This window comes from Enhydra lutris, unplaced genomic scaffold, assembly GCF_002288905.1.
Source record: "Enhydra lutris kenyoni isolate GAN:26980312 unplaced genomic scaffold, ASM228890v2 scaffoldscaffold94, whole genome shotgun sequence".
NCBI lineage: Eukaryota > Metazoa > Chordata > Mammalia > Carnivora > Mustelidae > Enhydra > Enhydra lutris.
The window spans coordinates 502,358-529,089 of record NW_019154178.1 but is presented as its reverse complement, the minus strand read 5'-3'; the positions used below and the strand labels follow the sequence as shown (position 1 = coordinate 529,089).

The following is a 26,732-nucleotide window of genomic DNA, read 5'->3' as shown; positions in this document are numbered from 1 at the left end:
TGAGCCACCCAGGCGCCCCCACATAAGTGATTTTTTAATGTAATTACTTTTAACTACATGAATTCATTCTGATATCAAAAGATACGTTTACATGGTTGCTAGGAAAAATGTCAAATCTGGCCTCAGCTTAATTTCATCTGACTTATAAATATTCCAAAGTTAAATATCTTTTAAATCCACTTTCCCAATTTTGCTAGACTCAGTAGTAAAAGCCAGTTTCAGTGTCCTACCAGGTCCCTTCTCTTTTCCACTTCCCAGAGTGGAAAAGAGCACTCTGAAAGGGGACAGGTCGGGGAGGGAGAGCACATTGTGAAAGGGAAGCATATGCCTAAGAGAGAATGTTCATTCATTTGACAAATATTTAATGAAAGGCTTACTAACTGTAAGATGTCTGTAAAGATAGATTTAAGCACTCCATTGGTGTCTAGGTGCTTAGAATTTTATGATGTTTTGGTCAACACTAGCGAAGAATTTTAGTGGCTATGATGGAGATGTTGGGTAGAGGGACCTACTGAATTGGGCTTGTTTTATTTGGCGGGAATGCTAGATTTGTTGTGACTTCGTTTTGTTTGACTAGGTGCTACTTCATTTGGTAAAGCCTTCAAAGAATATAAAAGGGTATAGAGTGGAAAGTAAGCCTCTAACCTCATTTCTCCAAGAGGTAGCCTCTTCTCTGTATCCTTCAGAGGCAGTCTGAATATATGAATGTGCCCCTTTCTAGTTGGAAATCTGGATTTTTAGCCTTAGGTAAAGGACAAATGGTGGAGTTCAGAGATGAAGGCATGATTTTAGCTCACATGAAGGATGAAGAAAGGGTTTGGATAACTGAAAGATTTTGGTGTGGGATGAGAGTAGTATAGGGTGAGCAGTACTTAGTGGGGTGTGCTCAGCATATGGTTGATGTTCCGTAAATTCTTACAGGTTGCTTAGTTGCTACAGCGGATTATAATTGTATAAACAAGAGGAGATGATTTGGAAGCTAGGATAAATATGAGAATCAGGGAAGGCAGGAAATATTTGCCATTTCTGCTCCCGGCTCTGCATCCCCTTCATTTTTGCAATTCCAGTCTCATTCATTCTCTTATTTTTCTATTCTTCCGTCTTCATCTCCCTGGATCAACTCTCGTCCTGTCTATTTCCTTCATTTTTTTCCCTTTATTGCCTTGCTCCTGTGTGGACCTGAAGTATACCTGAAGTAATATGGATGTGTAGATAAGAATATTCGTTATAGGGGCGCCTGGGTGGCTCAGCGGTTTAAGGCCTCTGCCTTCGGCTCAGGTCGTGATCTCAGGGTCCTGGGATCGAGCCCCGCATTGGGCTCTCTGCTCCGCAGGGAGCCTGCTTCCCCCTCTCTCTCTGCCTGCCTCTCTGCCTACTTGTGATCTCTCTCTGTCAAATAAATAAATAAAATCTTAAAAAAAAAGAATATTCGTTATATTATTTATTTATTTTCCATTGTATTATTTAATGAAGTTATTCATTTTTATCTTTAAAAAGATAAGTTGGGCACCTGGGTTGCTCAGTTGTTTAAGTGTCTGACTCTTGATTTTGGCTCAGGTCAGGTAATGATCTCAAGATTGTGAGATCGAGCCCCATGTCAGGCTCTGCACTGTGGACGTGGAGGCTGCTTAAGATTTTCTCTCTTATTCTGCCCTTCCCCTTACCTGTCCTTGTTAAACAACAACAACAAAAACCTGCTTAAAAATTAAAAAAGAAAAAAAGGTAAGTTTAAGGTATAATATTTCTGTTAGTCACTCTAAATTTACCTGTAATTCGTCCGAGGTAATTTCCCCTTGTAGTCGGCGGCTGCGCGTTGAAGAGCTTATTGCTGTTGAAGTAGTCGGACGGGTAGCCCCTGCGTGACAAGGCTTTTCGCGTTTCTTATGTGAGGTTATAGCCCCTTCCGTCCAACAGTTGCCCTGCATGTTTCTCCACAGGAGAAAAGTATTTAATTTCCCATTTAAGTACTGTTAGATTATCCAGGTCTAATTATCTAGTGTGTTTTATTTAAGGTCACCCTTCCTTCCTTTGTCATCCTTGGAACACTTCCTTAATAGTGTGTTTTACCAGCAAATCCCATAGGATTTCAGCTTCTCTTGGTTCTTAATGATAGGTCTCATATTTTGGTCTTCATTTCTTTCTTTATTTCTTTTTATTTTATTTATTTATTTCACAGTGAGAGAGAGAGCACAAGCAGGTGAGCAGGAGGCAGAGGGAGAAACAAGCTCCCTGCTGAGCAAGCAGCCCCATGTGGGACTCTTTCTGAGGACCCTGGGATCATGACCTGAGCTTGTGCTGGGAGCTGGGATCATGACCTAAGCGGGTGCTTAACCAACTGAGTCACCCAGGCATCCCAGTCTTCATTTCTTTTAACTTCATATTCTGTTCAATTAAATATTAAGTAAAAGATTAATCGAGTACATTAAAATTTTTTTTCTTTTAAAATAATTTTAAATTTACAGAAGCAATGCAAAGATAGTACAAAGCGTTCCCATATACTCTTCACCCAGTTTTCTTTGTTTTTTCTTTTAAAGGGTTTTATTTATTTATGAGAGAGAGGGAGAGAGAACAAGCAGGGGGGAGGGGCAGAGTTTGAGGGAGAAGCAGACTCCCTGCTTAGCGGGGAGCCCGGATGTGGGGCTCAATCCCAGGACCTGACCGAAGGCAGATGCTTAGCAGGCTGAACCACCCAGGCCCCCACCCCCACCCCCTGCCCCAGTTCTCTTTAATGTTCCACTAATGTCCTTTTTCTGATCTAGGATTTAATTCAAGACACTGTAAGGGCCTATTTAGAGCAATTCCATCCGGTTAAACAGTGATTTTGTTGTTTATGCAGTAAAACTTAAACTGACCCTGCCCCCCCCTCCCCAGGGGACTTACTTAAAAGTAAGTCTGGGAAACCAGTCCCAGGTAACAAAGCCCAAATACAAGGGCGGGTCAGACCAGGTGGAGACATCCAATCAGTGGGGCGCGCATACTGTCTCCCTAGCTACCAAGGAGTGTGGGCCCCGCCTTTTGGGCACCTTTTAGGCACCAATTCTGACCAAGGTGATAGGCTAGTTCAAATATCTACTATAGGGTGAACTGTGATTCAGTTGGTCACTTGCATGTGACCTAGCATGACTGTGCAGCTTTCTCTGTGTGTTACAATCTCATTGGACACCTGTGTGTGGCCAGGCTCAACCACATGGCTCTTGCCCTTTAAAAGTTAGTAGGTAAGGCAGGGAGGAGTCGCCCTCTCTGTAAGAGGTGGCCCCGACCAGTCGGTTTGATTCTTGATGCTTGGCACGAAATAAAGCTTTGCTTGACTTTCGCTTTGTATCAGTCTCGCTCCTTTGATTACAGACCCATCAACACCACATTCTAAACTACATTGTCGTGTTTCCTTTATCTCCTGTGACCTATGACAGTTTCTCAGTTTTTCTTTGCTTTTCGTGATCTTGACATTTTTAGAGTATTGGTCAGGTTTTTTTTGTTTTTGTTTTTGTTTTTTAAGGATTATTTATTTATGGGGCCCCTGGATTGCTTAGTCCTTAAGCGTCTGCATTTGGCTCAGGTCATGATCCTGGGGTCCTGGGATGGAGCTCCACATCGGGCTCCCTGCCCAGCGGGAAGCATGCTTCTCTCTCTCCCACTCCCCCTGCTTGTGTTTCCTCTCTCACTGTCTCTCTCTCAAATAAATAAATACAATCTTAAAAAAAAAAAGAGAAACCAAGATATGCTGCTAGTGTGCTTGCTGCTACTGTAATGTCACTGTTCCTAGGCCATCTAAGCAGACAGCCCTAGGAAGTATATGTATATATACTAACCATATATATACACATATCTGTATTTTTTTAACATACAGTGTATTATTTGCCCCAGGGGTACAGGTCTGTGAATCATCAGTCTTACACGTTCCATAGCCGTCACCATAGCACATACCCTCCCCAAAGTCCATAGCCCAGCCACCCTATCCCTCTCACTCTACCCCAGCAACCCTCAGATTGTTTTGTGAGATTAAGTCTCTTATGGGTTGTCTCCATTCTGATCCCATCTTGTTTCATTTTTTTCCTCCCTAGCCCCCTAGCCTCCACAACCTCCTGCCCTGACTCTCAAATTCCTCATATGAGGGAGATTGTATAATTGTCTTTCTCTGATTGACTTATTTCACTCAGCATAATACCCTTTAGTTCCATCCACGTAGTTGCAAATGGCAAGACTTTGTTTTTTGATGGCTGCATAGTATTCCATTGTATGTATATACCTACATCTTTTTTATCCGTTTTTTAAAAAGATTATATTTATTTAATTGACACAGAGAGAGAGAGAGGAAACACAAGCAGGGGGAGTGGGAGAGGGAGAAGCAGGCTTCCCGCTGAGCAGGAGCCTGATGACAGGACACGATCCCAGGACCCTGGGATCATGACCTGAGCTGAAGGCAGATGCTTAATGACGGAGCCACCCAGGTTGCCCCCTTATCTGTATTTCTTTCTTTTTTTTTAATATTTTATTTATTTATTTGACAGAGATCACAAGCAGGCAGAGAGGCAGGCGGGGGGGGGGGAAGCAGGCTCCCTGCTGAGCGGAGAGCCCGATGCGGGGCTCGATCCCAGGACTCTGGGATCATGACCTGAGCCAAAGGCAGAGGCTTTAACCCACTGAGCCACCCAGGCGCCCCATCCTTGGCCTTTTTTGAGGGGCACTTGCCTATAATATTTGATTAACATTTCCTTTGATTTAAGAATTCCATAAAAGCAGATCCACAGCTAGGGACAGAGTTCACCACTGCTGTCCACTGGTAATTTTGGGTATTGTAGTGGTAGTTACTTTGCTTTTGTTTCTTGTACATGAAGCTGAAAGTAAAAAATACAGTTATAACAGCAGAATGAGACAGCTATGTAGGCAGTCCTCTAACACACGGCAGATACAAGAGGTGGGGATATTATTAAAAGATAGTACAAAACAATTTTTATTTCATCCTCATTTCATTCTGTACTGTTAATTTTTATGTTTCTGAAGTTCACTGTGGTTATATTGACCAGAACTCTGGCTGGTCTAATACATTATTCCCAGGCTTTTTAACCTCAGAGAGAGAAATTTATTGGCATGACTGACATATGGTTGTCACCTTTTTGCTTTCTGAGACAAATACATTTAAAAAAATCTAATGCCATAATTTCATAAAGGAAAAAACTTCAGTACTTCAAAGCTCAGATAGAATATAATAAAGTGTATTCGTTTATTTTTTAAATATTTTATTCATTTATTTGACAGACAGAGATCACAAGTAGGCAGAGAGGCAGGCAGAGAGAGAGGGGGAAGCAGGCTCCCTGCTGAGCAGGGATCCCAATGTGGGGCTCGATCCATCCCAGGCCCTGAGGTCATGACCTAAGCCGAAGGCAGAGGCTTAACCCACTGAGCCACTCAGGTGCCCCTGTTACTTTTTTTAGATTTTATTTTTAAGTCATCTCTGCACCCCACGTGGTGCTCAAACTCACAATCCCAAGATCAAGAGTTGCACATCCCACTGACTGAACCCGCCGGGCGCCCCTGAGATATATTCCTTCAAAGTGAAGACATTTAATTTCATTACTCTTCTGTTAAGATTCTTACCTTCCTCATTTTTCCATGGATGAATGAAAATATCATTACAGGTCAGTGTTTGAGAACGACCGGTCTGTTGTCTCATAAACAGAGACGTTGGTATTTTGTCATTATGCTCCTTTCTTCCACAGGTTGAAAGCAACTGTGAAACCTTTTTTATAATATAGAATAAGGGTTTGCGTGTTTGAGATACTTAATAGATTCATGACCTGTTGAACTAAATTCTAAGTTTTTGGGTTCATCATAGTGACGGACCATGAACTGCGCTGTGATGTTAAGGTTGACGTGGTAGACAGAATTGAAATTATATCTCGAACCCGGGAACTCTATGTAGATGATTCACCACTGGAACTGATGGTGAGGGCGTTGGATGCTGAAGGTAGGGGACTTCAGATGATTCAACAAAATTACCTAAAATAAAGTAATACTCCTTTGTGTTTAGTACTTGGGGGAAAAAGCAACTTGAGAGATAAAAGTAGATGAGAAATCGTATTTATTTATTTATTTAAAAATATTTTATTTATTTACTTGACAGAAAGAGAAATCACAAGGAGGCAGAGAGGCGGGCAGAGAGAGAGAGGGGGAAGCAGGCTCCCCGCTGAGCAGAGAGCCCAATGCGGGGCTCACTCCCAGGACCCTGAGATCATGACCTGAGTTGAAGGCAGAGGCTCAACCCACTGAGCCATCTAGGCGCCCCAGTATTTATTTTCTTATATGAGGTTCATGTACACAAGGAACTGATAATTATGAGTATGGTTCAATGTATTAGCTACATACTTTCATAGAATTTTTCTGCTTATATTTAATTATTGGTTATCTCAGATGTTTTCTTAAATATCTGGATTCAGTCACTGAGCTTCTGCTGATGATCCCTAGATCAGCCATTAAGAACATTTGTTTGCAATTGATTACTAGCTCTGTTTTGATCAGTCCACTTTCTGTAGGCCAGGGGAATTATGTGTAAACCTATGAAAAGTTTTATGATTTTCTTTTTTTTTTTTTTTAAGATTTTTATTTATTTATTTGACAGAGAGATAGCGAGAGGAGGAACACAAGCAGGGGGGTGGGAGAGGGAGAAGCAGGCTTCCCGACGAGCAGGGAGCCCAGTGTGGGTCTGGATCCCAATGTGGGGCTTAATCCCAGGACCGTGGGATCATGACCTGAGCTGAAGGCATAAGCTTAACAACTGAGCCACCCAGGTGCCCCGATTTTGTTTTTCTTGAGACTGATTTTAAATTGCTTTTAGTACCCTATATAAGTGTGTAATGTGGTATTTAAAACATTTAAATTTGCCTCTGCCTTCGGCTCAGGTCATCATCTCAGGGTCCTGGGATCAAGCCCTGCATCAGGATCCCTGCTCAGCAGGGAGCCTGCTTCCCCCTCTTTCTCTGCCTGCCTCTCTGCCTACGTGTGATCTCTGTCAAATAAATAAAAATAAAAAATCTAAAAAAAAAATTTAAATTTATTGCCACTTTCTTTGTAAACTATTGTAAATAATAATTTTTCAATTTAAAAATAAATATTAGAAGTATTCTGGAATCTAGTTTTTATAAAAATTTATGTTGAAGGGACCAGGATTTAGGGATGCCTGTCATCCCTGAAGTGGACTGTGCAGTGGCCTTTATGAGGAAGGGTACAGAAGGAGTTAAAGAGCCAGAAGTTAATCAGCTTGAGTCTTTTCTGCATTCAGAAAGTTTGTGTAGCAACAGTAGTTTTATTGTTTGTGTAGGGATCTTCCTGGTGTATGTGTTTTAAATTCACTAATGGTAGTGCTTCTATTTGTTAATGAAGGAGGCCTAAATATAATTTTCTAGTTAGGTTTCTCTTTCTAGGTAAAGATACATGAATATTTTTGAATATGTGATTCTGTCCTGTCTGCTTTTCGCTTGCTTTATAGGAAATACTTTTAGTAGTTTGGCAGGGATGATGTTTGAGTGGAGCATCGCCCGGGATAACGAATCAGCAAGAGAAGAATTGTCTAGCAAAATTAGGTAACACTGCAACCAACATAAACCATCTCATTTTGAAGGAGACATCTGCCTTTGGGTGGCGCGCTGAACAGCAACTATCTGTATGGGCTTTGATAATCCTGTTGTCTGGACTTTTTTGGAACAGATAAATTTACCAGGAGGAAATGTCTTTGATAGAATGACATATGGTGTGGGTGCAGGTACTTTTATGATTGGTTAATGTGAACCACTCCAGGGGAATTCATGAGCTCAGGACTGTACAATTGTTTGAGCCAGGTGCGTCCTCCGGCAGGTTAGTTATTCATGCTCTCTGCACATGCTGGGGGACAGTGAGTGGATGACAGTATGAAATTTTGTTTTTAGTACTAAGAAATAGCTCTCAGACAGTCCCAAGTTTTAGTCCCGTAATAGCTTTAGCCAGAAGCACATTAAATACTTTCGTTCTATCTAATACTTATGGAAAACAGATTTTTTAAAAAAGATTTTATTTATTTATTTGGCAGAGTAAGAGCATGAGCAGGGGGGAGGAGCAAGGGGAGAGAGAGAAGAAGACCAGGGAGCCTGATGGGGGATTGGATCCCAGGACCCTGGGGTCACGACCTGAGCTGAAGGCAGATGCTTAACTGGTCGTGATCCCAGGGTCCTGGGATCAAGCCCTGCAGGACCTGACTCAGTCAGGTCCTGACTAACTGACTAAGCCACTCAAGTGCCAATGAAAAACAGATTTTAGGACTTTTTAAAATATATAGACATTGAAGAAACTATGTTTAAAGTCTCTTAGTGCCTTTTGGAAGATGACTCATTACTTGATTACACTAGGAACAAACTTTATTTTATCTCTTAAGGATTCTGAAATACTCTGAAGCCGAGTATTCTCCCCCTGTGTATATTGCTGAGATGGAAAAGGAAGAGAAACAAGGAGATATGATTTTGGTGTCTGGGATCAGAACTGGTGCTGCTGTTGTAAAAGTTCGAATTTTTGAGCCGTTCTATAAGGTAAAATGTTTGTGCCACAAACTTTCAAACTTTCATTTAAGGGCCTTGTCTGTGAAAAATATTATTCCTTATATTTATTTATAATGGAAGCCCTTTAACCTGATATGATTTGGGTCAGTAGTTGGTCTTTAATTGGAAACTCATTTGAACTAGGTAGACATAAAAAATACTTATCTTCTTTAAGCCTGTTACTACCTAATTATAATTACACACACAACGGGTGTTTCTCTTAAAATGTGTAAGTGCAGTTTGTTCACCCGCCCTTTGGTGTAGACCCAGGATGTTTTCTTGGCCCCGAGCTCGTAGTTTAGAAACATGTATGTATGCTCATGCTTACACCCGGTGCAGTTCCTACTTTCTTTTTCTTTTCATTCTTTTTTTAAAGATTATTTATTTATTTATTTGACAGACAGAGACCCCAAGTAGGCAGAGAGAGAGGAAGGGAAGCAGGCTCCCCGCTGAGCAGAGCGCCCGACACGGGGCTCAATCCCAGGACCCTGGGATCATGACCTGAGCCGAGGGCAGAGGCTTTAACCCACTGAGCCCCCCAGGTGCCCCCTGTTTTCATTTTCAATTTCGTTTTACAGTCAAGTGAAAAAATTAGACATGTGTGAAGCAATTTGAGTACAGAATTCTGTATTTTTCAAGGATTTTTCCATAATCTTTTACACTTTTCACCTACACCTAACAGTGATAGCTGTACCTTTTTTCAGCTTGCTTTGGACTTCTTTACAAAAAATTTAAATTTTTTGTAGGAACAGCAGCTCCCTTTGCATTCATGGTTTATTTTATTTATTTATTTTTAAAGATTTTATTTATTTATTTGACAGGGAGAGTGAGATCACAAGCAGGCAGAGAGGCAGGCGGAGAGAGGATGGAAGCAGAGATCCTGATGTGGGGCTCCATCCAGTGCTGGGCTCAGTCCCAGCACCCTGAGACCATGACGTGAGCTGAAGGCAGAGGCTTAATCCACTGAACCACCCAGGCGCCCTTATTTATTTGACAGACAGAGATCACATGTAGGCAGAGAGGCAGGCAGAGAGAGAGGGGGAAGCAGGCTCCCTGATCAGCAGAGAGCCTGATGAGGGGCTTGATCCCAGGACTCTGGAATCATGACCTGAGCAGAAGGCAGAGGCTTTAACCAACTGAGCCACCCAGGCGCCCCCCTCATGGTCACTTTTTAAGGATAACTGAAATTATTATTCTTTTTAAAAGATTTTATTTATTTATTTGAGAGAGAGAGAGAGCATGAGCAGGGATAGTGGCAGAGGGAGAAGTTGCTGAGCAGGGATCCTGATGTGGAACTCATCTGGGAGTTCCAGGATCATGACCTGAGCTGAAGGCAGTCGCTCAACCAATCGAGCCACTTAGATGCCCTGAAATTATGATTTGTGATTAGGAAAGCATTTTTAAATCTCTATAAGATAATTTTATTTATTTATTTATTTATTTAATTTTTTTGAAAAAGACTTTTATTTATTTATGACAGAGAGAGAGCGAGAGAGGGAACACAAACACAGGGGAGCTGGAGAGGGAGAAGCAGGCTCCCTCCCAAGCAGGAAGCCCATATGGGGCTCGATCCCAGGACCCTGGGATCATGACCCGGGCCGAAGGCAGATACTTAACTGACTGAGCCACCCAGGTGCCCCACTATAAGATAATTTTAAAAGAGACATAAGATTTTTTTAAGATTTTATTATTTATTTGACAGAGATCACAAGTAGGCGGAGAGGCAGGCAGAGAAAGACGAAGGGAAGCAGGCTTCCCGCTGAGCAGAGAGCCCAATGTGGGACTCGATCCCAGGACCCTGGGATCATGACCTGAGCCAAAGGCAGTGGCTTTAACCCACTGAGCCACCCAGGTGCCCCAAGAAGTAAACTTTTAACAAGGAAGATGAACTTCGGGAAACGTTGCTTATGGAAGCTCATTTTTTTCCTTCCTCTTTTAGAAAGTGGCAGCAGCATTGATACGTCTGTTAGTTTTGGAGAATATATTTCTTATACCATCGCATGATATATATCTCTTAGTAGGAGCATATATTAAATACCGAGTTGCAAAAATGGTGCAGGGAAGAATGACAGGTAAGGTGATTTATCTTTTCCTAAGATGAACATTTCCCATCTTTCCTAAGATGAACATTGTCCTGCTGACAATAAGAGAAGCAACTCCCATCTTTTTTTTTTTTTTTAAGATTTTATTTATTTATTTGACACAGAGAGAGAGATCACAAGTAGGCAGAGAGGCAGGCAGAGAGAGAGGAGGAAGCAGGCTCCCTGCTGAGCAGACAGCCTGATGCGGGGCTTGATCCCAGGACCTTGAGATCATGACCTGAGCAGAAGGCAGAGGCTTTAACCCACTGAGCCACCCAGATGCCCCGAGAAGCAACTCCCATCTTATGTATACAAATACTTCTTTGTGTTTTTAGATTTTGTGATAAAGTATTCCTTAATTGCTATATTTGAGATAATACTGTGCAGAGATTGTCCCCATGTCTTGAACAGACTAATGCTTAGCCCGGTGCCTATAGGCATCTAAATTCTCTGTTAAAACCACAGCCAAATATTTACTAGATTTTGTATGGCAAGTGAGGACACTTTACCAGAAGGGACTTGAATGATCTTTGTAGAAGTTGTTTCTTGAGAAACTCAGTTTATTCACTGAAAACTTGACACTCTGTTGACCTTAGAAGTCCCATTGAGTTTATAAAGTGTGCATTGGCTCCATTAGCCTTAGTCCTTTCCTTCCTTACTTAGTGGGGATCTTTCTTGATACTTTCAGTTCACTGGTTTTTAAGAATGCAAGCAATATCAATGATAAACTCATATAGTAACACCCCCCCCCCCATGGCTAATGTCAAAATTTATCAAAGGGGGAAGGAAAGTAGAAGCAGATCATACTCTTACTTAGGCGTGCTTCCTGATTTGCCTCTTATAATCCAACAATACATTGTTGTCTCTTATAATGGCTGCTCTTGTTACATTTATAAAGTATCTTTCATGTCTTACAGAGGTGGGATTTCCCCTAGAACACTATACACTGGAATTGCAAGATGACAGAGTTGCATGTAATTGGTCTCTTTCTGGGAAAGTGGCTTTACTGGATGAGAAAAGAGCTATGGTGACTGCTGTTCAACTGGGCCAAACTAACCTTGTCTTTGTCCACAAAAGTATCCTTTTCAAGTTTTAGCTGTCACTCTGTGTTTCCCTGAGTATGCAAGACATGTTCCTTGGTAAAATAATTTGTTAAGATTATACTTATTTTGTATAGGTTTTATTTTTAACAAAGAACTATAAATTATTATTGTCAGAATTTCTAACAAAGGGAAGGTGAGGAAGAGAATAGTTGGAACGTGGCATCTGTTCACTTCGATGCTTACTTGCAACCTCAGTGAGATTATAACTAGACTGGGAAAGCAGCTTGAAGAGACTTCTGGGAATTTTGTTTAATTTCTTCGTTCCCATTTCCACATGAATATTTTAGAAAAGATGGTGTGGTATTGTGTGCAGTAGATGCTTAATTAATATTTGTTAAATTAAGTTGAGAGCAATTTTTAAAAATTCACTAAACCTGCTCTGTAATGACTGAACAAAGAGAGATTTAGAGCTCTGTTATAGTCCAAGAAAACAGAACGAAGGTTTATTTTATTTATTTATTTTTTAAAGATTGTATTTATTTATTTATTTGTCAGAGAGAGAGAGAGCACAAGCAGGCAGAGCTGCAGGCAGAGGCAGAGGGAGAAGCAAGCTCCCCACTGAGCAAGGAGCCCAATGTGGGACTCGATCCCAGGACTCTGGGATCATGACCTGAGCCGAAGGCAGCGGCTTAACTGATTGAGCCACCCAGGCGCCCCCAGAATGAAGATTTAAACAAAATTGAAATATTTGGACTTCATTTCTCAATGTTTGATTTTGAAATATGTCCTATTTTTGAATATTTTAATCTGAAAGAAATTAATTCATTTAGCAAATATTTATTATAATCCTACAATGCGCTCAGCATTGTTCTGCGTGCCGGAGCGGCAGACTGCTGGTTTACTCTGGGTAGCTAGCGAAGTCTTCTGTGAAAGGAGCCCTGCAGCGGTGGGTCGTGCAGACGCCTGGGTGAAAGAGCTCAAGGAGGAGGAGATAGCACTTGCCGAGCTGGTGAGGCGGAGCGTGTCTGGCTTGGTTAAAGATGAGCAAAGCCAGCAGTGAGACCAAGAAGTGCCGAGAAGAGGGGCAAAGTAGGAGCGGTGGTGGAGTGGGGGAGGTAGGGAGTTATGTGGCACCTAGTAGGCTAGAAAAGTACAGTATTGCTTGTATAATCATATTAGCGCCTTATATTACTTGTCTAAAACATATTAAGGAGGGTTTTGGGTCCAAAGTTGTTTGTTTTTTTAGTCATTTTAAGGTGCATAGGACATTGGTCAACAGATACAAGAGTACTTACAAAACTAACTAAATCATTCAATATTAGAGCCCCAGCTGTGTGTCAGGTGCTTCCCTGAATTCCCCAGGCAGACTTATATGACCTTACCCCCCACCCCAATATTCTCAGGTCATATTGTTATTTATTCCAGAGTAGTAGATATTAAAATACAGTATACTTGGGCACCTGGGTGGCTCAGTGGGTTAAGCCTCTGACTTCGGCTCAGGTTATGATCTCAGGGTCCTGGGATTGAGGCCTGCATTGGGCTCTCTGCTCAGCAGGGAGCCTGCTTCTCCCTCTCTCTGCCTGTCTCTCTGCCTACTTGTGATCTCTATCTCTCTGTCAAATAAATAAAATGCAGCATACTTATCTATTTATATGTCTTCCTGGAGGATATGGATGGTGATACTCATAACTCCTTCCAGCCCCTGGCTTAGGGCGACTGGCGGTTCTGTTCTTAGAGAACAAGAAGAGCAGCAGGTTTACGGGAAAGGAAAACTACGTTACTTTTTCACAAGTTAACCTGAAGTACCTGTAGGATAGAAATGCCAAGAAGAGCAGCAGGTTTACGGGAAAGGAAAACTACGTTACTTTTTCACAAGTTAACCTGAAGTACCTGTAGGATAGAAATGCCAACAGATATTTTACTTTTATTTTTTAAAAGATTTTATTTTATTTATTTGATTTTATTTATTTGAGAGAGAGCATGTGACTTAGAGAGCACGAAGGAGGGGGGAGAGAGAAAGGGAGAGGAAGAAGCAGACTGCCCACTGAACGGGAGCCTCAGGCGGTGCTCGATCCCAGGACTCCTGAATCATGACCTGAGCCAAAGGCAGACACTTAACTGAACCACCCAGGCACCCCCAACAGGTATATTTATTATGCATCTGGAGGAGAAAGATTCAGGATAAAGGTAGGTATTTGAGAGATGAGTTTATAGATAGGTGACAGTTGAAGCTGTTGTCGTGGACAAAAATCACTGAGAGTATATAGAGTTAAGATGAGAAGAGGAGCAAAGACCAGCTTTTAAGGTTCATGTGGAAAAAGAGGAATTCTTTTTTTTAAGATTTTATTTATTTATTTGAGAGAGAGAATGAGCTGGGTGGGGGAGGGACAGAGGGAGAGAATCTTAAGCAGACACAGCGGGGCTCAGTCTCATGACCCTGAAATCATGACCTGAGCCGAAATCAAGAGTTGGACATTTAACCTACTAAGCCACCCAGGTGCCGCAAGATGTGAGAACTTTTATGAGATAAGAGAAACTTGAACATGTCTGTAAGGTAAACAGAAAGATGGCACAGAGGTGGGAGAAAGGAGGGTCAGTGGATGATGGAGCAAGGTTTCTGAGGGGTAAGGGAAAATGAGTTTCAGAACACATGGAAGGATTGGGTGGAAGGTCTCTTATTTCTGACAAAGGAGGAATGAATTAGTTTAGCGATCTGTCCAGTTCTGTTTCCTCATCTGTAAAAGTGGAGGGAATGTTGTGTCTTTGAATTTCCTTCTAGCTCTTACATTTTATGAACGTTAGATTAGAGTACATATCAGAACCAAACCTAAATTGCCACAGAGGTGCCTGTACAGTCTCTAAAAGATTTGTTTTTTTGTTTTTTTTTTGTTTTTTGTTTTTTGTTTTAAATATTTTATTTATTTATTTGACACAGAGAGAGAGAGAGAGATCACAAGGAGGCAGAGAGGCAGGCAGAGAGAGGGGGAAGCAGGCTCCCCGATGAGCAGAGAGCCCGATGCGGGGCTCAATCCCAGGACCCTGAGATCATGACCTGAGCCGAAGGCAGAGGCCCAACCCACTGAGCCACCCAGGCGCCCCTAAAAGATTTGTTTTAATGACTAGATAAAAGTAATCTTTAATTGACATGTCAGTTGTTTGTATATCAATAGCTCATTTGGAATTTTGAGGCAGTTTTAAAAGTTTGATCCCTCAAGTGGATTAAATATTACTTTACTTCCATTATCACAATTGGTTACAGTAGTGATAAATTGTAATCTAGTACATGGCTGAATTACTACGCTTCCTAAATTAGTGTACTTAGAATGATTGAGTGTTTTCTGTTCAGTTATCTCAGTTATATATTTTTTCTTAGCTTTTGGGTGTAGTATATTTTAGAGAGGGAAGTATATTTCTGGAAGTATTCCAGGAAGTATATTCCTGATTCTGTATAGGACAATAACAGAATAAATTCTTGCTAGAAATTAACTGAACGGGTAGTGGGTGATATGGTGTCTAAGTGACTAGCAGTATCTTTCATGACAAAGAGAAAACATTTGGTAATAAAGATTTACCGTAGATAATGGAAAATCAACTAGTAACTTTTAAAACTATCTGCAGAGCCTGAGGCAGATTGCTGGGCTGGATGGCAGGTCATTCCCCTCCCTCCCCGTCATCACCACTATCCGTTTCAACAGCCAGAGTGATGCCACTTTGTCCTGCTTTCCATAATGGGCCCCTCATGTAAGAATTTACTTGAAGGGGCACCTGGGGGGCTCAGAGGGTTAAAGCCTCTGCCTTTGGCTCAGGTCATGATCCCAGAGTTCTGGGATCAAGCCCTGAATCGGGTTTTCGGCTCCATGGGGAGCCTGCTTCCTCCTCTCTCTCTGTGCCTGCCTCTCTGCCTACTTGTGATCTCTGTCTGTCAAATAAATAAATAAAAATCTTAAAAAAAAAAAAGAATTTACTTGGAGAAAGAGTTCTACAGCTAAATGAATACTAAAAGCATGGAGAGTTATCTTTTTGTATCATTCCATCTTCCTTAAATTTGAAATTCAAGAATACCTGAGTCCTATTATGACTGAGTTCCTCAGACTTTTCTCAGAAATATATACATTTAAGTTTTTGCTTTCCAAAGGATAATAAAAGACAGGATTTTTGTTTGTTTCTGTTTGTGCATTTATTATTTTTTTCTTCAGTGGCTCACATTTGTCTTTTCACCCGACTCTGATTCATATGATTTCCTTAAGCAAAAATTAAGATGTCCGTATGCGATCTGTGTCCGGACTCCCAAACTGCACCATATATGTTGTGGAGCCTGGATTTTTAGGTATTTATTTATTTATTTTTAGAGAAAGGTCGGGGGAAAGAAGAGCAGGTAGAGAGGGAAAGAGGGAATCTTAAGTGGGCTCCGTGCCCAGCTCAGAGTCCAACTCAGGGCTCAATCTCACAAGCCTGAGATCACGACTTGAGCTGAAAGCAAGAATCAGTCACCCAACCGACAAAGCCACTAGGCGGTCCTGGAGGTTTAGGTATTTTTAGATAATGATTTTCATAAAGCTGAACAGCTTTGACTGTTTCATTAAAATGAGTGCATTAGAAACTAGAGTACTCCTTGAGCCTTCAAATTTAACTTTCCTTTGACATGTTTTCTCACATTGTTATGGTTCCATGCTGCCTGCAAGAGTGAAGCATCTTGAAACATTGTGAAAAAATGTGAAGACCTATGTGGTACAATATTGGATTAGAAAGAGAGATTTCATACGAAGAGAAAAGAATGCTGATGTCCTTAGGTCATATCAAACTGGTCTGACTGGAAGAAGCTGAAATCTTGCCTGACACAGTATGAATGAGCAAAACTGTGATTTGTTTTGTACACAGTTGTGGGTGAGAGTGTTTCTTTATACCTGAGATTAACTAAATTAAGCCAGGATCTTTATTTTTAGAATTCCAAATTATTCAATTTGACGGAGGGAGCTAAATGATCAAGCTTAGAAATAATCTCCATCTATTTCTTTTTTTAAAAAGATTTTATTTATTTATTTGACAGACAGAGATCACAAGTAGACAGAGAGAGGAGGAAGCAGGCTCCCCGCTGAGCAGAGAGCCTGATGTGGGGCTCGATCCCAGGACCCTGAGATCATGACCTGAGCCAAAGGCAGAGGCTTAACCCACTGAGTCTCCCAGGTGTCCCATCATCGCCATCTATTAGCGAGTTTTACTCACTAAATAGTTTTTGTAAGTTTGTATTTTTTTTTAAAGATTTTATTTATTTATTTGACAGAGAGAGATCATGAGTATGTAGAGAGGCAGGCAGAGAGAGTGGGGAAGCAGGCTCCCCGCCGAGCAGAGACCCTGATGCCGGGCTTGATCCCAGGACCCTGAGATCAGAGGTTTAACCCACTGAGCCTCCCAGGTGCCCCTGTATTTTTTAATTCATTGTAGAAAATGAACGTTCTCTTCTGATGTTTCTCATGAGAGACAGGCAGAGGGAGAAGCAGGCTCCCCAAGGAGCAGGAAGCCTGATGCGGGATTTGATCCCAGTGCCCTGGGATCATGACCTGAGCCGAAGGCAGACACTTAACCATCTGAGCCACCCAGGTGCCCCAAAGGTGGCGGCGGCTTGGCCCAAAGGGCGAGGTTCCACCCAGACTTGAACTCGGATTGCTGGAATCAGTCCAGAGTGCTCACCATTACACCATGGAACCGCCGTCTCTGATATTTTTGTTGCTTGATTTATATACAGGTTTCACAGTTCAGCCTGGAGACCGATGGAGTCTAGAGGTGGGACAAGTGTATGTCATGACGGTAGAAGTGTTCGATAAGAGCAGTACAAAGGTCTACATGTCAGATGTGAGTGTCTCTCGCATTTTTCCAGCCCCCTGTATGGATAACTTCTTGAGTGGGCCACCTTTCTGGCTAGGAAGGCTTTCTTTTTTTTGCTTCCAGACTTTACTTTTAAAGTTACGAAAAATTAAAAAAAAATAAAGTTACTACTTTATTAGGATTATTAAATACTTCTGTCCTTTAGGAAAGCTAAACTGAAAGTAAAATACATAATTCAGTCAGAATTCTAGGAAAGAGTTGAAGGGAAGGCCAAAACATTTTGGAGGGTGTCTCATTCTAGGACTCCCTTGGAGTTGGTCACCTCTGTTTGGCAGTGGTGCAAGGAACAGCCCCAGAGGACAGTACTGCACTTACTCTCCAGTGCCCTTTGGGTTTTTTTCCCTGAAAAAATGTTAACTTATGGAATGGCAAAAATTATACCAAAATTTATATAAACTTTGACTCTATATCTGATCACTTGCCATTAATGGATTGTTCAAGTACTGTTTTAAAATTACATCTTTCCAATTTAGCATTTCCATGAGGAGAGTGAAAGTTTTGTTTTAATTTATCCCCAGAGTGCATAGCCACACTTTTAATTTTTTTAATGCTTTGGGATTAAGATGGCTGTCGGGAAAAAGCAAACATCTCAGTTTTGTGTCACTATTGGGCCGATTCACAGAATCTCAGGATCGTGTGCCAGTTCCGAAGCGAGTACTTTGAGGAGCAGCTCACTACTGTGAATGGGTCTTACCACGTAGTCAAAGCCTTGAAAAGTGGTGTCGTGGTGATAAACGCATCCCTGACTTCCGTCGTCTACCAGGTAGAAGTTAAAAGGATAGTCTTTGAATACCCCGAACACTCATGAGGCTCGGCTGCTTACTGATTTATAGGCAGACACATGGTCTGTCCCACCCTACCTTTCATAAACTTGAAAAAGGAACTGATGACCAGGACATGCGGTTGTCCGTACCCGTGCAGATTCTCTGTGGCCGTCTTTGCCGTCGCTCACGTCTGCATTTGTGCTCACTGTGTGGATATACCGTTTGAGGTTCCTTTAGAAAATTATTTCATGTGTGTGTTTCCATGTGTTGTCAGGCTTCCGTGGAGTACTTCTAGTCTGAAGATCCAAAGGGTTACTATGTCAATTTATTTAACCACGCCACTAACAGTGAGCTTTTTGCATTTCCGATTTTTCAGTCTTGTAAATGCCATAACTGAGTTTCTTTGTGTAATTTTTTTCTTTTGATTAATTTTCATATGGCATAATGCCAGAAATGGAATTACTGGGTAAAAGGATAAAGTATGAATCTGTTTCTACTGTCTCTAAAATGCATGAGTTTCTGGTTTTGTTTTGTTTTGTTTTTATTTGTGTGAGAAAGAGAGAGCACAAGCAGGGGGAGGGGCAGGTAGAGGGAGAAGCAGGCTCCCCACTGAACAAGGAGGCTGATGCCGGACTCAATCCCAGGACACTGGGATCAGGACCTGAGCCAAAGGCCGACACTTAGCAGATTGAGCCACCCAGGCATCCCAAGTTTCTGGTTTTTAATAGCCTGCCATTTCCTAGACTTCCTTTTTTTCCATGGATCTTTTCATCTGGTTGTTTAAGATAAAACCCCAGGGGTGGTCCTTGACTCTCCCTTCCCCTCACCTGCTGCATTTAGTACAATATCGAATGCCATGTCAGTTCTCAATATCTCTCAAACCTATTTCTTAGTAACCCCACAGTGTCTTTTTTTTTTTTTTTAAGATTTTATTTATTTGAGAGACAGACAGAGTGAGAGAGAACATTGAGCAGGCTGAGGGGCAGAGAGAGAAGCAGATTTCCTGCTGAGCAGGGAGCCCAACATGGGGCTCAATCCCAGGACCCTGGGATCATGACCTGAGCTGAAGGCAGACACTTAACCAACTGAGTCACCCAGGAGCCCCGAGAAATGAACAGATTTCTATACGTTGATTTTGTATTCTGCAACTTTACTGAATTCATTTATTAATTCTGGCAGTTTTTTGGTGGAGTCTTTTTGAGTTTTCTGTATATAGTATCATGTCATCTGCAAATAGTGGAAGTTTTACTTCTTCCTTACCAATTTTGATGCCTTTTATTTTTAAGATTTTATTTATTTACTTGAGAGAAAGAGAGAGTGAATGAGAGAGAATGAGAGGGGAGAGGATCAGAGGGAGAAGCAGACTCCTGGGTGAGCAGGGAGCCTGATGTGGGACTCATTCCTGGGACTCCAGGATCATGACCTGAGCCAAAGGCAGTCGCTTAATCAACTGAGCCACCCAGGCGCCCCCTGATACTTTTTTTTTTTTTTTTTTTTTTTGATTTTTTTTTTTTTTACAGACAGAGATCACAATAAGGCAGGGAGGCGGGAGGGAGGGGGGGGGAATCGGGCTCCCCGCTGAGCAGGGAGCCCGATGCGGGGCTTGGTCTCAGGACCCTGGGACCCTGGGACCATGACCTGAGCCAAAGGCAGAGGCTTTAACCCACTGAGCCACCCAGGTGCCCCACCCCTGATGCATTTTTGTTGTGTTGTTGTGTGATTTCCGTGGTACTACTTCTAGTACTATGTTGAATAAAAGTGGTGAGAGGGGCGCCTGGGTAACTCAGATGGTTAAGTGTCTGCCTTTGGCTCAGATCATGATCCTAGGATCCTGGAATTGAGCCCTGTGTTGGGCTCCCTGCTCAGCTGAGAACCTGCTTCTCCCTCTCCCTCTGCCATTTCCTCTGATTATGATCTCTTGCTTGTGTTCTCTCTCTCTCAGACAAATAAAACCTTAAAAAAAAAAAAAGCTGTGAGCGTAGACATCCTGGTCTTGTTCCTGACCTTAGGGGAAAAGTTCTGTTTTTCCCCATTAAAGATGATGTTAGCTGTGGGTTTTTCATAAACAACCTTTATTATGTTGAGGTATATTCCCTCTAAACCCACTTTGTTGAGGGTTTTTATCATGAATGGATGTTGTACTTTTTCAAATGCTTTTTCTGTGTCTATTGAAACAATCATATAGTGGTTTTTTTTAAGATTTTATGTATTCATTTGAGAGAGAGAGTTGTGAGTGGGGGGAGGGGCAGAAGGAGAGGGTGAATCCTTAAGCAGACTCCCCACTGAACATGGGGCCTGACGTGGGGCTCAGTCACACAACCCTGAAATCATGACCTGAGCTGAAATCAAGAGTCAGACACTTAACTGACTGAGCCACCTGGGCGCTCCTCATGATAGGAACATTTACTTACTTCGTTTATAGAAAGAAACTGGTTGAGTAATTCATTAGTACACCATTTGCTGATGCTTTGAATATGAATGGATTATAAAAACAGTCCTTATAAAATCTATTTTGTTGCTTTTTTTCCCATTCTTATAGAATAAAAATATTCAGCCTATAAAATTTCCAGTCATACATCAGCAAGAAGTGAATATTTATTTTCCCATCAAGCTTACACCCAACTTTCTGGCATTTCCTCATCAGCCTATGGGAATATTATATCGGTATAAAGTGCAGGTATGGTGTCCTATTATATGAGAATTTACAAAGAGATAAGTCAGTTTCTCTGTTAATTTAGTTTATTGAAATTTGGTTAATGTTAATTTTTATTTCTCCCTGATCCTAATAATATAATTCAGTTTCTGGTGATAACAAAGTCATGTTCTTGAATGCTATCTTAATAAGACTTGCTGTACTTTCTGTCTCTCTTCCATGTATCCTTTACTTGGGACTTTTGTAAGGTTTTTGTCAAGCTCCCCTGTGTTCTTTTTAACATTTTGTGATACTTCCAATTACATAATGTCCTTTTAGTTTCTCTTGCTCATTTAGCTACTTTACTATAGCATCACAGCTTTTTTTTTCCTTTAAAGATTATTTATTTATTTATTTATTTGGCAGAGAGAGACACAGAGACAGAGGGAACACAAGTAGGGCAAGTGGGAGAGAGAGAAGCAAGCCTCCCGCCAAGCAGGGAGCCCGATGCGGGCCTTGATCCCAGGACCCCAGTCCCTTGACCCAAGCCGAAGGCAGCCGCTCAATGATTGAGCCACCCAGGCGCCCAGCTTCTTTTTATCTTTTCTTTTTTTTAAAAAAAGATTTATTTATTTATTTGACAGACAGAGATCACAAGCAGGCAGAGAGGCAGACAGAGAGAGAGAGGGAAGCAGGCTCCCTGCTGAGCAGGGACCCCCCCCCCCGATGTGGGGCTCGATCCCAGGACCCCGGGATCATGATCTGAACCGAAGGCAGAGGCTTTAACCCACTGAGCCACCCAGGTGCCCCTAGCTTCTTTTTTTTTCTTAAAGTTTTATTTATTTAAGTAATCTGTACACCCCACGTGGGGCTCAAACTCATGACCCTGAGATGAAGAGTCACATGCTCTTCCGACTGAGCAGACCAGATACCCCAGCATCACAGCTTCTTAATATGTCCATAAATCACTTGTTATATATTTTTATTATTATATTTTTATTATTTATTTTTAAGATTTTATTTATTTATTTGAGAGAGACAGAGCATGAGCTGAGAGAGGGAGAAGCTGACTCCCTGCTGGGCAGGGAGCCCGAAGCAAGGCTTGATCCCAGGACCTTGGGATCATGACCTGAGCCAAAGGCAGACACTTAACTGACTGAGCCACCCAGGCGCCCTATTTATTTCTGACTTATTATTTCACCAGATTTTACATCTTTACCTAAATTCCATTTTCCTTCTTTGGCAGTTAAACATAAAGTTATGTTTTTTCACAGGTAGAGGGTGGCAGTGGCAACTTCACTTGGACCTCTTCTAATGAGACAGTAGCCATGGTGACCACTAAAGGAGTGGTGACTGCAGGTCAGGTCAGGGGGAACAGTACTGTTTTGGCCCGAGATGTACAAAATCCCTTTCGATATGGAGAAATTAAGGTAAACAACTCTCCAAAGAGCCTTATTATCATACCCTGAGACATTGCTGTCTTAAGTACAGAACATGTTTAAAAGTCTCTCTAGTCCAAATTGGGTATTTGAAAATGATACTTAAATTAATTCTGGAAGTACATCTTAAATATTTCTGGACCTGGGTTGAATCCTGCTTCACTTAATAGCAAGTTTCTGAATGGGTGTTTTTATTTCCTTGTCTCTAAAATGGGGATAATGATAGTATCTACTTCAAAGTGTTACTGTCAGAAGAAAATGAGATAATGTTTTACCTCATTGCTTGGAATATATTCAATGCTTAATATTATCTATTTTTGTTATTGTGTTTTGTCATTATTATATATATATGACCTTCCTAGTAACTTTATTTCCGGTCTCATATTTGTTTGTCAATCTTGTTTCTAAAAGATTGAAAACACCTTTCAGTGTATTATGTAACCACATTACTGATTTTTTCCCCACTTCTAATATATGTTTATGTATGTTGTTGTTCCCTGAAAAACTTAGTGTTTTGTTCAGTGAACATCTACTGAGTACCCTTAAGACATATCCCACTGTGCCAGGTATCATAAGACATTTAAACAAACATAACATACATGTCTACTTTAAAGAATCTAAATTTTTTTTTTTAAGATTTTATTTATTTATTTGACAGAGAGAGACACAGCAAGAGAGGGAACAGAAGCAGTGGGGAGAGGGAGAGGGAGAAGCAGACTTCCGGCCGAGCAGAGAGCCCGATGCAGGGCTCCATCCCAGGACCCTGGGATCATGACCCGAGCCGAAGGCAGACGCCTAACGATTGAGCCACCCAGGCGCCCCTAAAGAATCTAAATTCTAATAGGAGGATCTAGTCACATGAAGTTAAATAACACTTTAAGGAAATGATATGAGTTATTTTAAAGCAGTATATGATTGAGAGCTATTTAAATTGTATAATAAAAGTATTATTAGTTTATAAAATAAATATCATTGTAGATGTGACTAGTCAGAGATTATTATGAAGAGATGAGAACTTGAACATGACTTTGAAGGACAGAGCAAAACTAAGACCTAATGGTCAATGTCAAACTGCTAATTTTTTGATAAAGTTTTATCAGAACACAACCGACCTCATTCATTTATATATGGTCTCTAGCCACTTTCAAGCCACAACTACACAGTGGGGGGTTGCCACAGAAACCATGTGGTCCCCAAAGCCTAAAATATTTGCTGTCTAGCCTTTTCCATAAAACATTTGCTGATCCCCTACTGTAGACAGTGGAGAGCCAACACAGGTTTTTAAGGTTAATAATATGGTAAAACTTGTGTTTAGAAAGTATCTAATTATTTTTTCCATCTGACAACAACTGTATTTTTTTTTATAGATTTTATTCATTTATTTGTTAGAGAGAGCACAAGCAAGGGGGAGAGGCAGGCAGAGGCAGAGGGAGAAGCAGGCTCTTCACTGAGTGGGAGCCCAACACGGGACTCGATCCCAGGACTCTGGGATCATGACCTGAGCCAAAGGCAGACACTCAACAAACTGAGCCACCCAGGCACCCCAAACATAACTTTCTTGAAAGATTAATTTCTTTTCTCTCCAGATATATGTCCTAAAACTGAACAAAATGGAGCTGTTACCATTTCATGCTGATGTGGAGATCGGCCAGATTATAGAAATCCCCATTGCAATGTACCATGTAAATAAGGAGCACAAAGATGTCATCGTGTTCACAGACTGCTCTCATTTATTGTTGGATCTGAACATGGATAAGCAAGGAGTCTTTACTCTTCTCAAGGAAGGTAAGAGTAGGCCTTTTATTTTCTCCTTTCCTCGTCATTGAATGAGAGGACCAATCATCAATTCAGGAGTACAAATTATAGTCTAAATTCACACATTACCTTTCTTTACAATGCTTTTTTAAATTCTGTCTACTGCCTCATTATAATGTAATTTAGAAACAAAAGCCCACCAGTTGATGGGGCACCTGGGTGGCTCAGTGGTTTAAGCCTCTGTGTTTGGCTCCGGTCATGATCTCCCGGTCCTAGGATCAAGCCCTGAATTGGGCTCTCTGCTCTGTAGGAAGCCTGCTTCTCCCTCTCCCTCTCCCCACTGCTTCTGTTCTCTCTCTTGCTGTGTCTCTCTCTGTCAAATAAATAAATAAAATCTTTAAAAAAAAACAACAACCCAGCAATTGAATAACATGTTCAGAGAAGTGTTGTGGCTATTGCTTCAGCTCGTATGAAGGTATTGAGCTCTTTTCCTCTTTCTTTAAATATTTCATACCTCTTTCTAGGATGGATATGGTACCATTCTTAAATTTGTTCAAGAAGAGTATCTTTTTCTAATAAAAGGAGAATGTGAACAAGCTATCCCTAAAGGCCAGCATCATTTCCTGTGACTGAATAGCATGTGTGATCTTGACTACTGTTGTTCTTTAATTAGTAATAATAGCAGTAGTAGTATATAATAGTCACTCAACCTTTGCTATTTGCTAGGCTCTGTTCTGAATACTCCTCATGTATTAGCTCTTTTAATTCTCACAATGCATCTATAATTTGGACTTCTGCCTTGCCCCTGCTAAGTAATACCTCTGTCCTCTTCTCAGTTCTTAAGGTGTGTCTCCTGATTTTTAGGCCCTCACTATCTCTCATCTAAAATATAACAGGATCCTCCTAACTGTTGCTCACCTTTGATAACCTGTGGCTTCAAAATGGACCTTCATGAAACTCACCCCTTTTTTTTTTTTTTAAGATTTTATTTATTTGGGCGCCTGGGTGGTTCAGTCTTTAAGCGTCTGCCTTCAGCTCAGGTCATGGTCTCGGGGTCCTGGGATCGAGCCCCACATCGGGCTCCCTGCTCAGCAGGAAGCCTGTTTCTCCCTCTCCCTCTACCCCTGCTTGTACGCTCTCTCTCTGTGTCTCTCTCTGTGTCAAATAAATAAATAAAATCTTAAAAGGAAAGATTTTATTTATTTATTTATTTATTTGACAGAGAGAGAGAGAGAGAGAGCACAAGCGGGGGTGTGGCAGGCAAGAGGCAAGTTCCCTACTGAGCAAGGAGCCTGATGCGGGACTTGATCCCATACACTTAACCACCTGAGCTACCCAGGATCCCTGAATCTCACGTTCAGTATTACATTTCCTGCTTAAAAAATGTGAGAGGTTTTTCATTGCCAGTGGAATAGAGCTGAAATCCTTTTAGTTTAATGTTCAAGGTCTCTACAAGATAACGCAATTTACTTTTCATAAAAAAAAATACTACTTCAGGGGCGCCTGGGTGGCTCAGTGAGTTAAAGCCTCTGCCTTCGGCTCAGGTCATGATCTCGGGGTCCTGGGATCAAGCCCCACATCGGGCTCTCTGCTCAGCGGGGAGCCTGCTTCCTCCTCTCTCTCTCTGCCTGCCTCTCTGCCTACTTGTGATCTCTGTCAAATAAATAAATAAAATCTTTAAAAAAAATTTTAAAAAAAGTATTACTTCATACTTTGGCTTCCTTCATATATGGCTCCAGCTAAACAAACTATTTAAGTTAAAATTTCCCGTGTAGGGGGCGCCTGGGTGGCTCAGTGGGTTAAAGCCTCTGCCTTCAGCTCAGGTCACGATCCCAGAGTCCTGGGATCAAGCCCTGCATCGGACTCTCTGCTCAGTGGGGAGCCTGCTTCCTCCTCTCTCTCTGCTTGTCTCTCTGCCTACTTGTGATCTCTGTCTGTCAAATAAATAAATAAAATCTTTAAAAAAAATTTTCCATGTAGTCCTTCATATACTCACATGTGTCTTGTTTATATTTCTGTCTTTGCTTAGTCATCAGTCTGACATACTGTCTTCTCCATAGCTACATCTTCCTTGATCTCTCCAACTAGAAGTAATCTTTCTGTTTTCTAGATCTCTACACTGCTTATTATGTTTTACTAATCCCTTAATTTATGTAAATGTTCAGTCTCCCCTTCTAAACTATATATGCCTTGAAGTTAGGATCTTTGCTCATATTTGTATCCTCACTGAACATAAAATTGTGTCTTACATGGTATATATCTATTAATAGAAGGAATAGGTTTTTATATCAATTTGACATAAACTACTGGGGCCTAGTAGTTAGTGTGCGAGATCAAGATTTTCTTTTTTAAGATTTTATTTATTTATTTATTTGACAGGGAGAGACACGGCAAGAGAGGGAGCACAAGCAGGGGAAGCGGGAGAGGGAGAAGCAGGCAGCCCAGTGCGGGGCTGGATCCCAGGACCCTGGGATCATGGCCTGAGCCAAAGGCAGACGCTTAATGACTGAGCCACCCAGGCGCCCCAAAATGTTTTTTAATGTATTAAAATTCTTATATTTCTGTAGAATGATC

At 41.4% G+C, this 26,732-nt stretch overlaps 1 protein-coding gene across 7 annotated transcripts in view; it reads left to right on the top strand.

The window, feature by feature from the left end:
- Nucleotides 1-26,732, top strand: part of LOC111138966 (nucleoporin 210 like) — an 89,916-nt gene that overhangs the window by 4,867 nt on the left and 58,317 nt on the right. For 3 of the 7 annotated variants that reach the window (XM_022491009.1, XM_022491008.1, XM_022491011.1), the window contains exons 3-13: nucleotides 5,834-5,965; nucleotides 7,484-7,577; nucleotides 8,402-8,552; nucleotides 10,501-10,633; nucleotides 11,560-11,718; nucleotides 15,944-16,012; nucleotides 17,429-17,535; nucleotides 18,191-18,331; nucleotides 20,872-21,009; nucleotides 22,239-22,394; nucleotides 23,990-24,188. In XM_022491009.1, the coding sequence (XP_022346717.1) occupies nucleotides 5,834-5,965; nucleotides 7,484-7,577; nucleotides 8,402-8,552; nucleotides 10,501-10,633; nucleotides 11,560-11,718; nucleotides 15,944-16,012; nucleotides 17,429-17,535; nucleotides 18,191-18,331; nucleotides 20,872-21,009; nucleotides 22,239-22,394; nucleotides 23,990-24,188 (1,479 nt within the window). Of the gene's footprint in view, nucleotides 1-5,833; nucleotides 5,966-7,483; nucleotides 7,578-8,401; nucleotides 8,553-10,500; nucleotides 10,634-11,559; nucleotides 11,719-15,943; nucleotides 16,013-16,871; nucleotides 16,921-17,428; nucleotides 17,536-18,190; nucleotides 18,332-20,871; nucleotides 21,010-22,238; nucleotides 22,395-23,989; nucleotides 24,189-26,732 lie in introns of those variants that run through there. The other 4 variants (XM_022491010.1, XM_022491012.1, XM_022491015.1 and 1 more) reach the window with 3 other exon arrangements.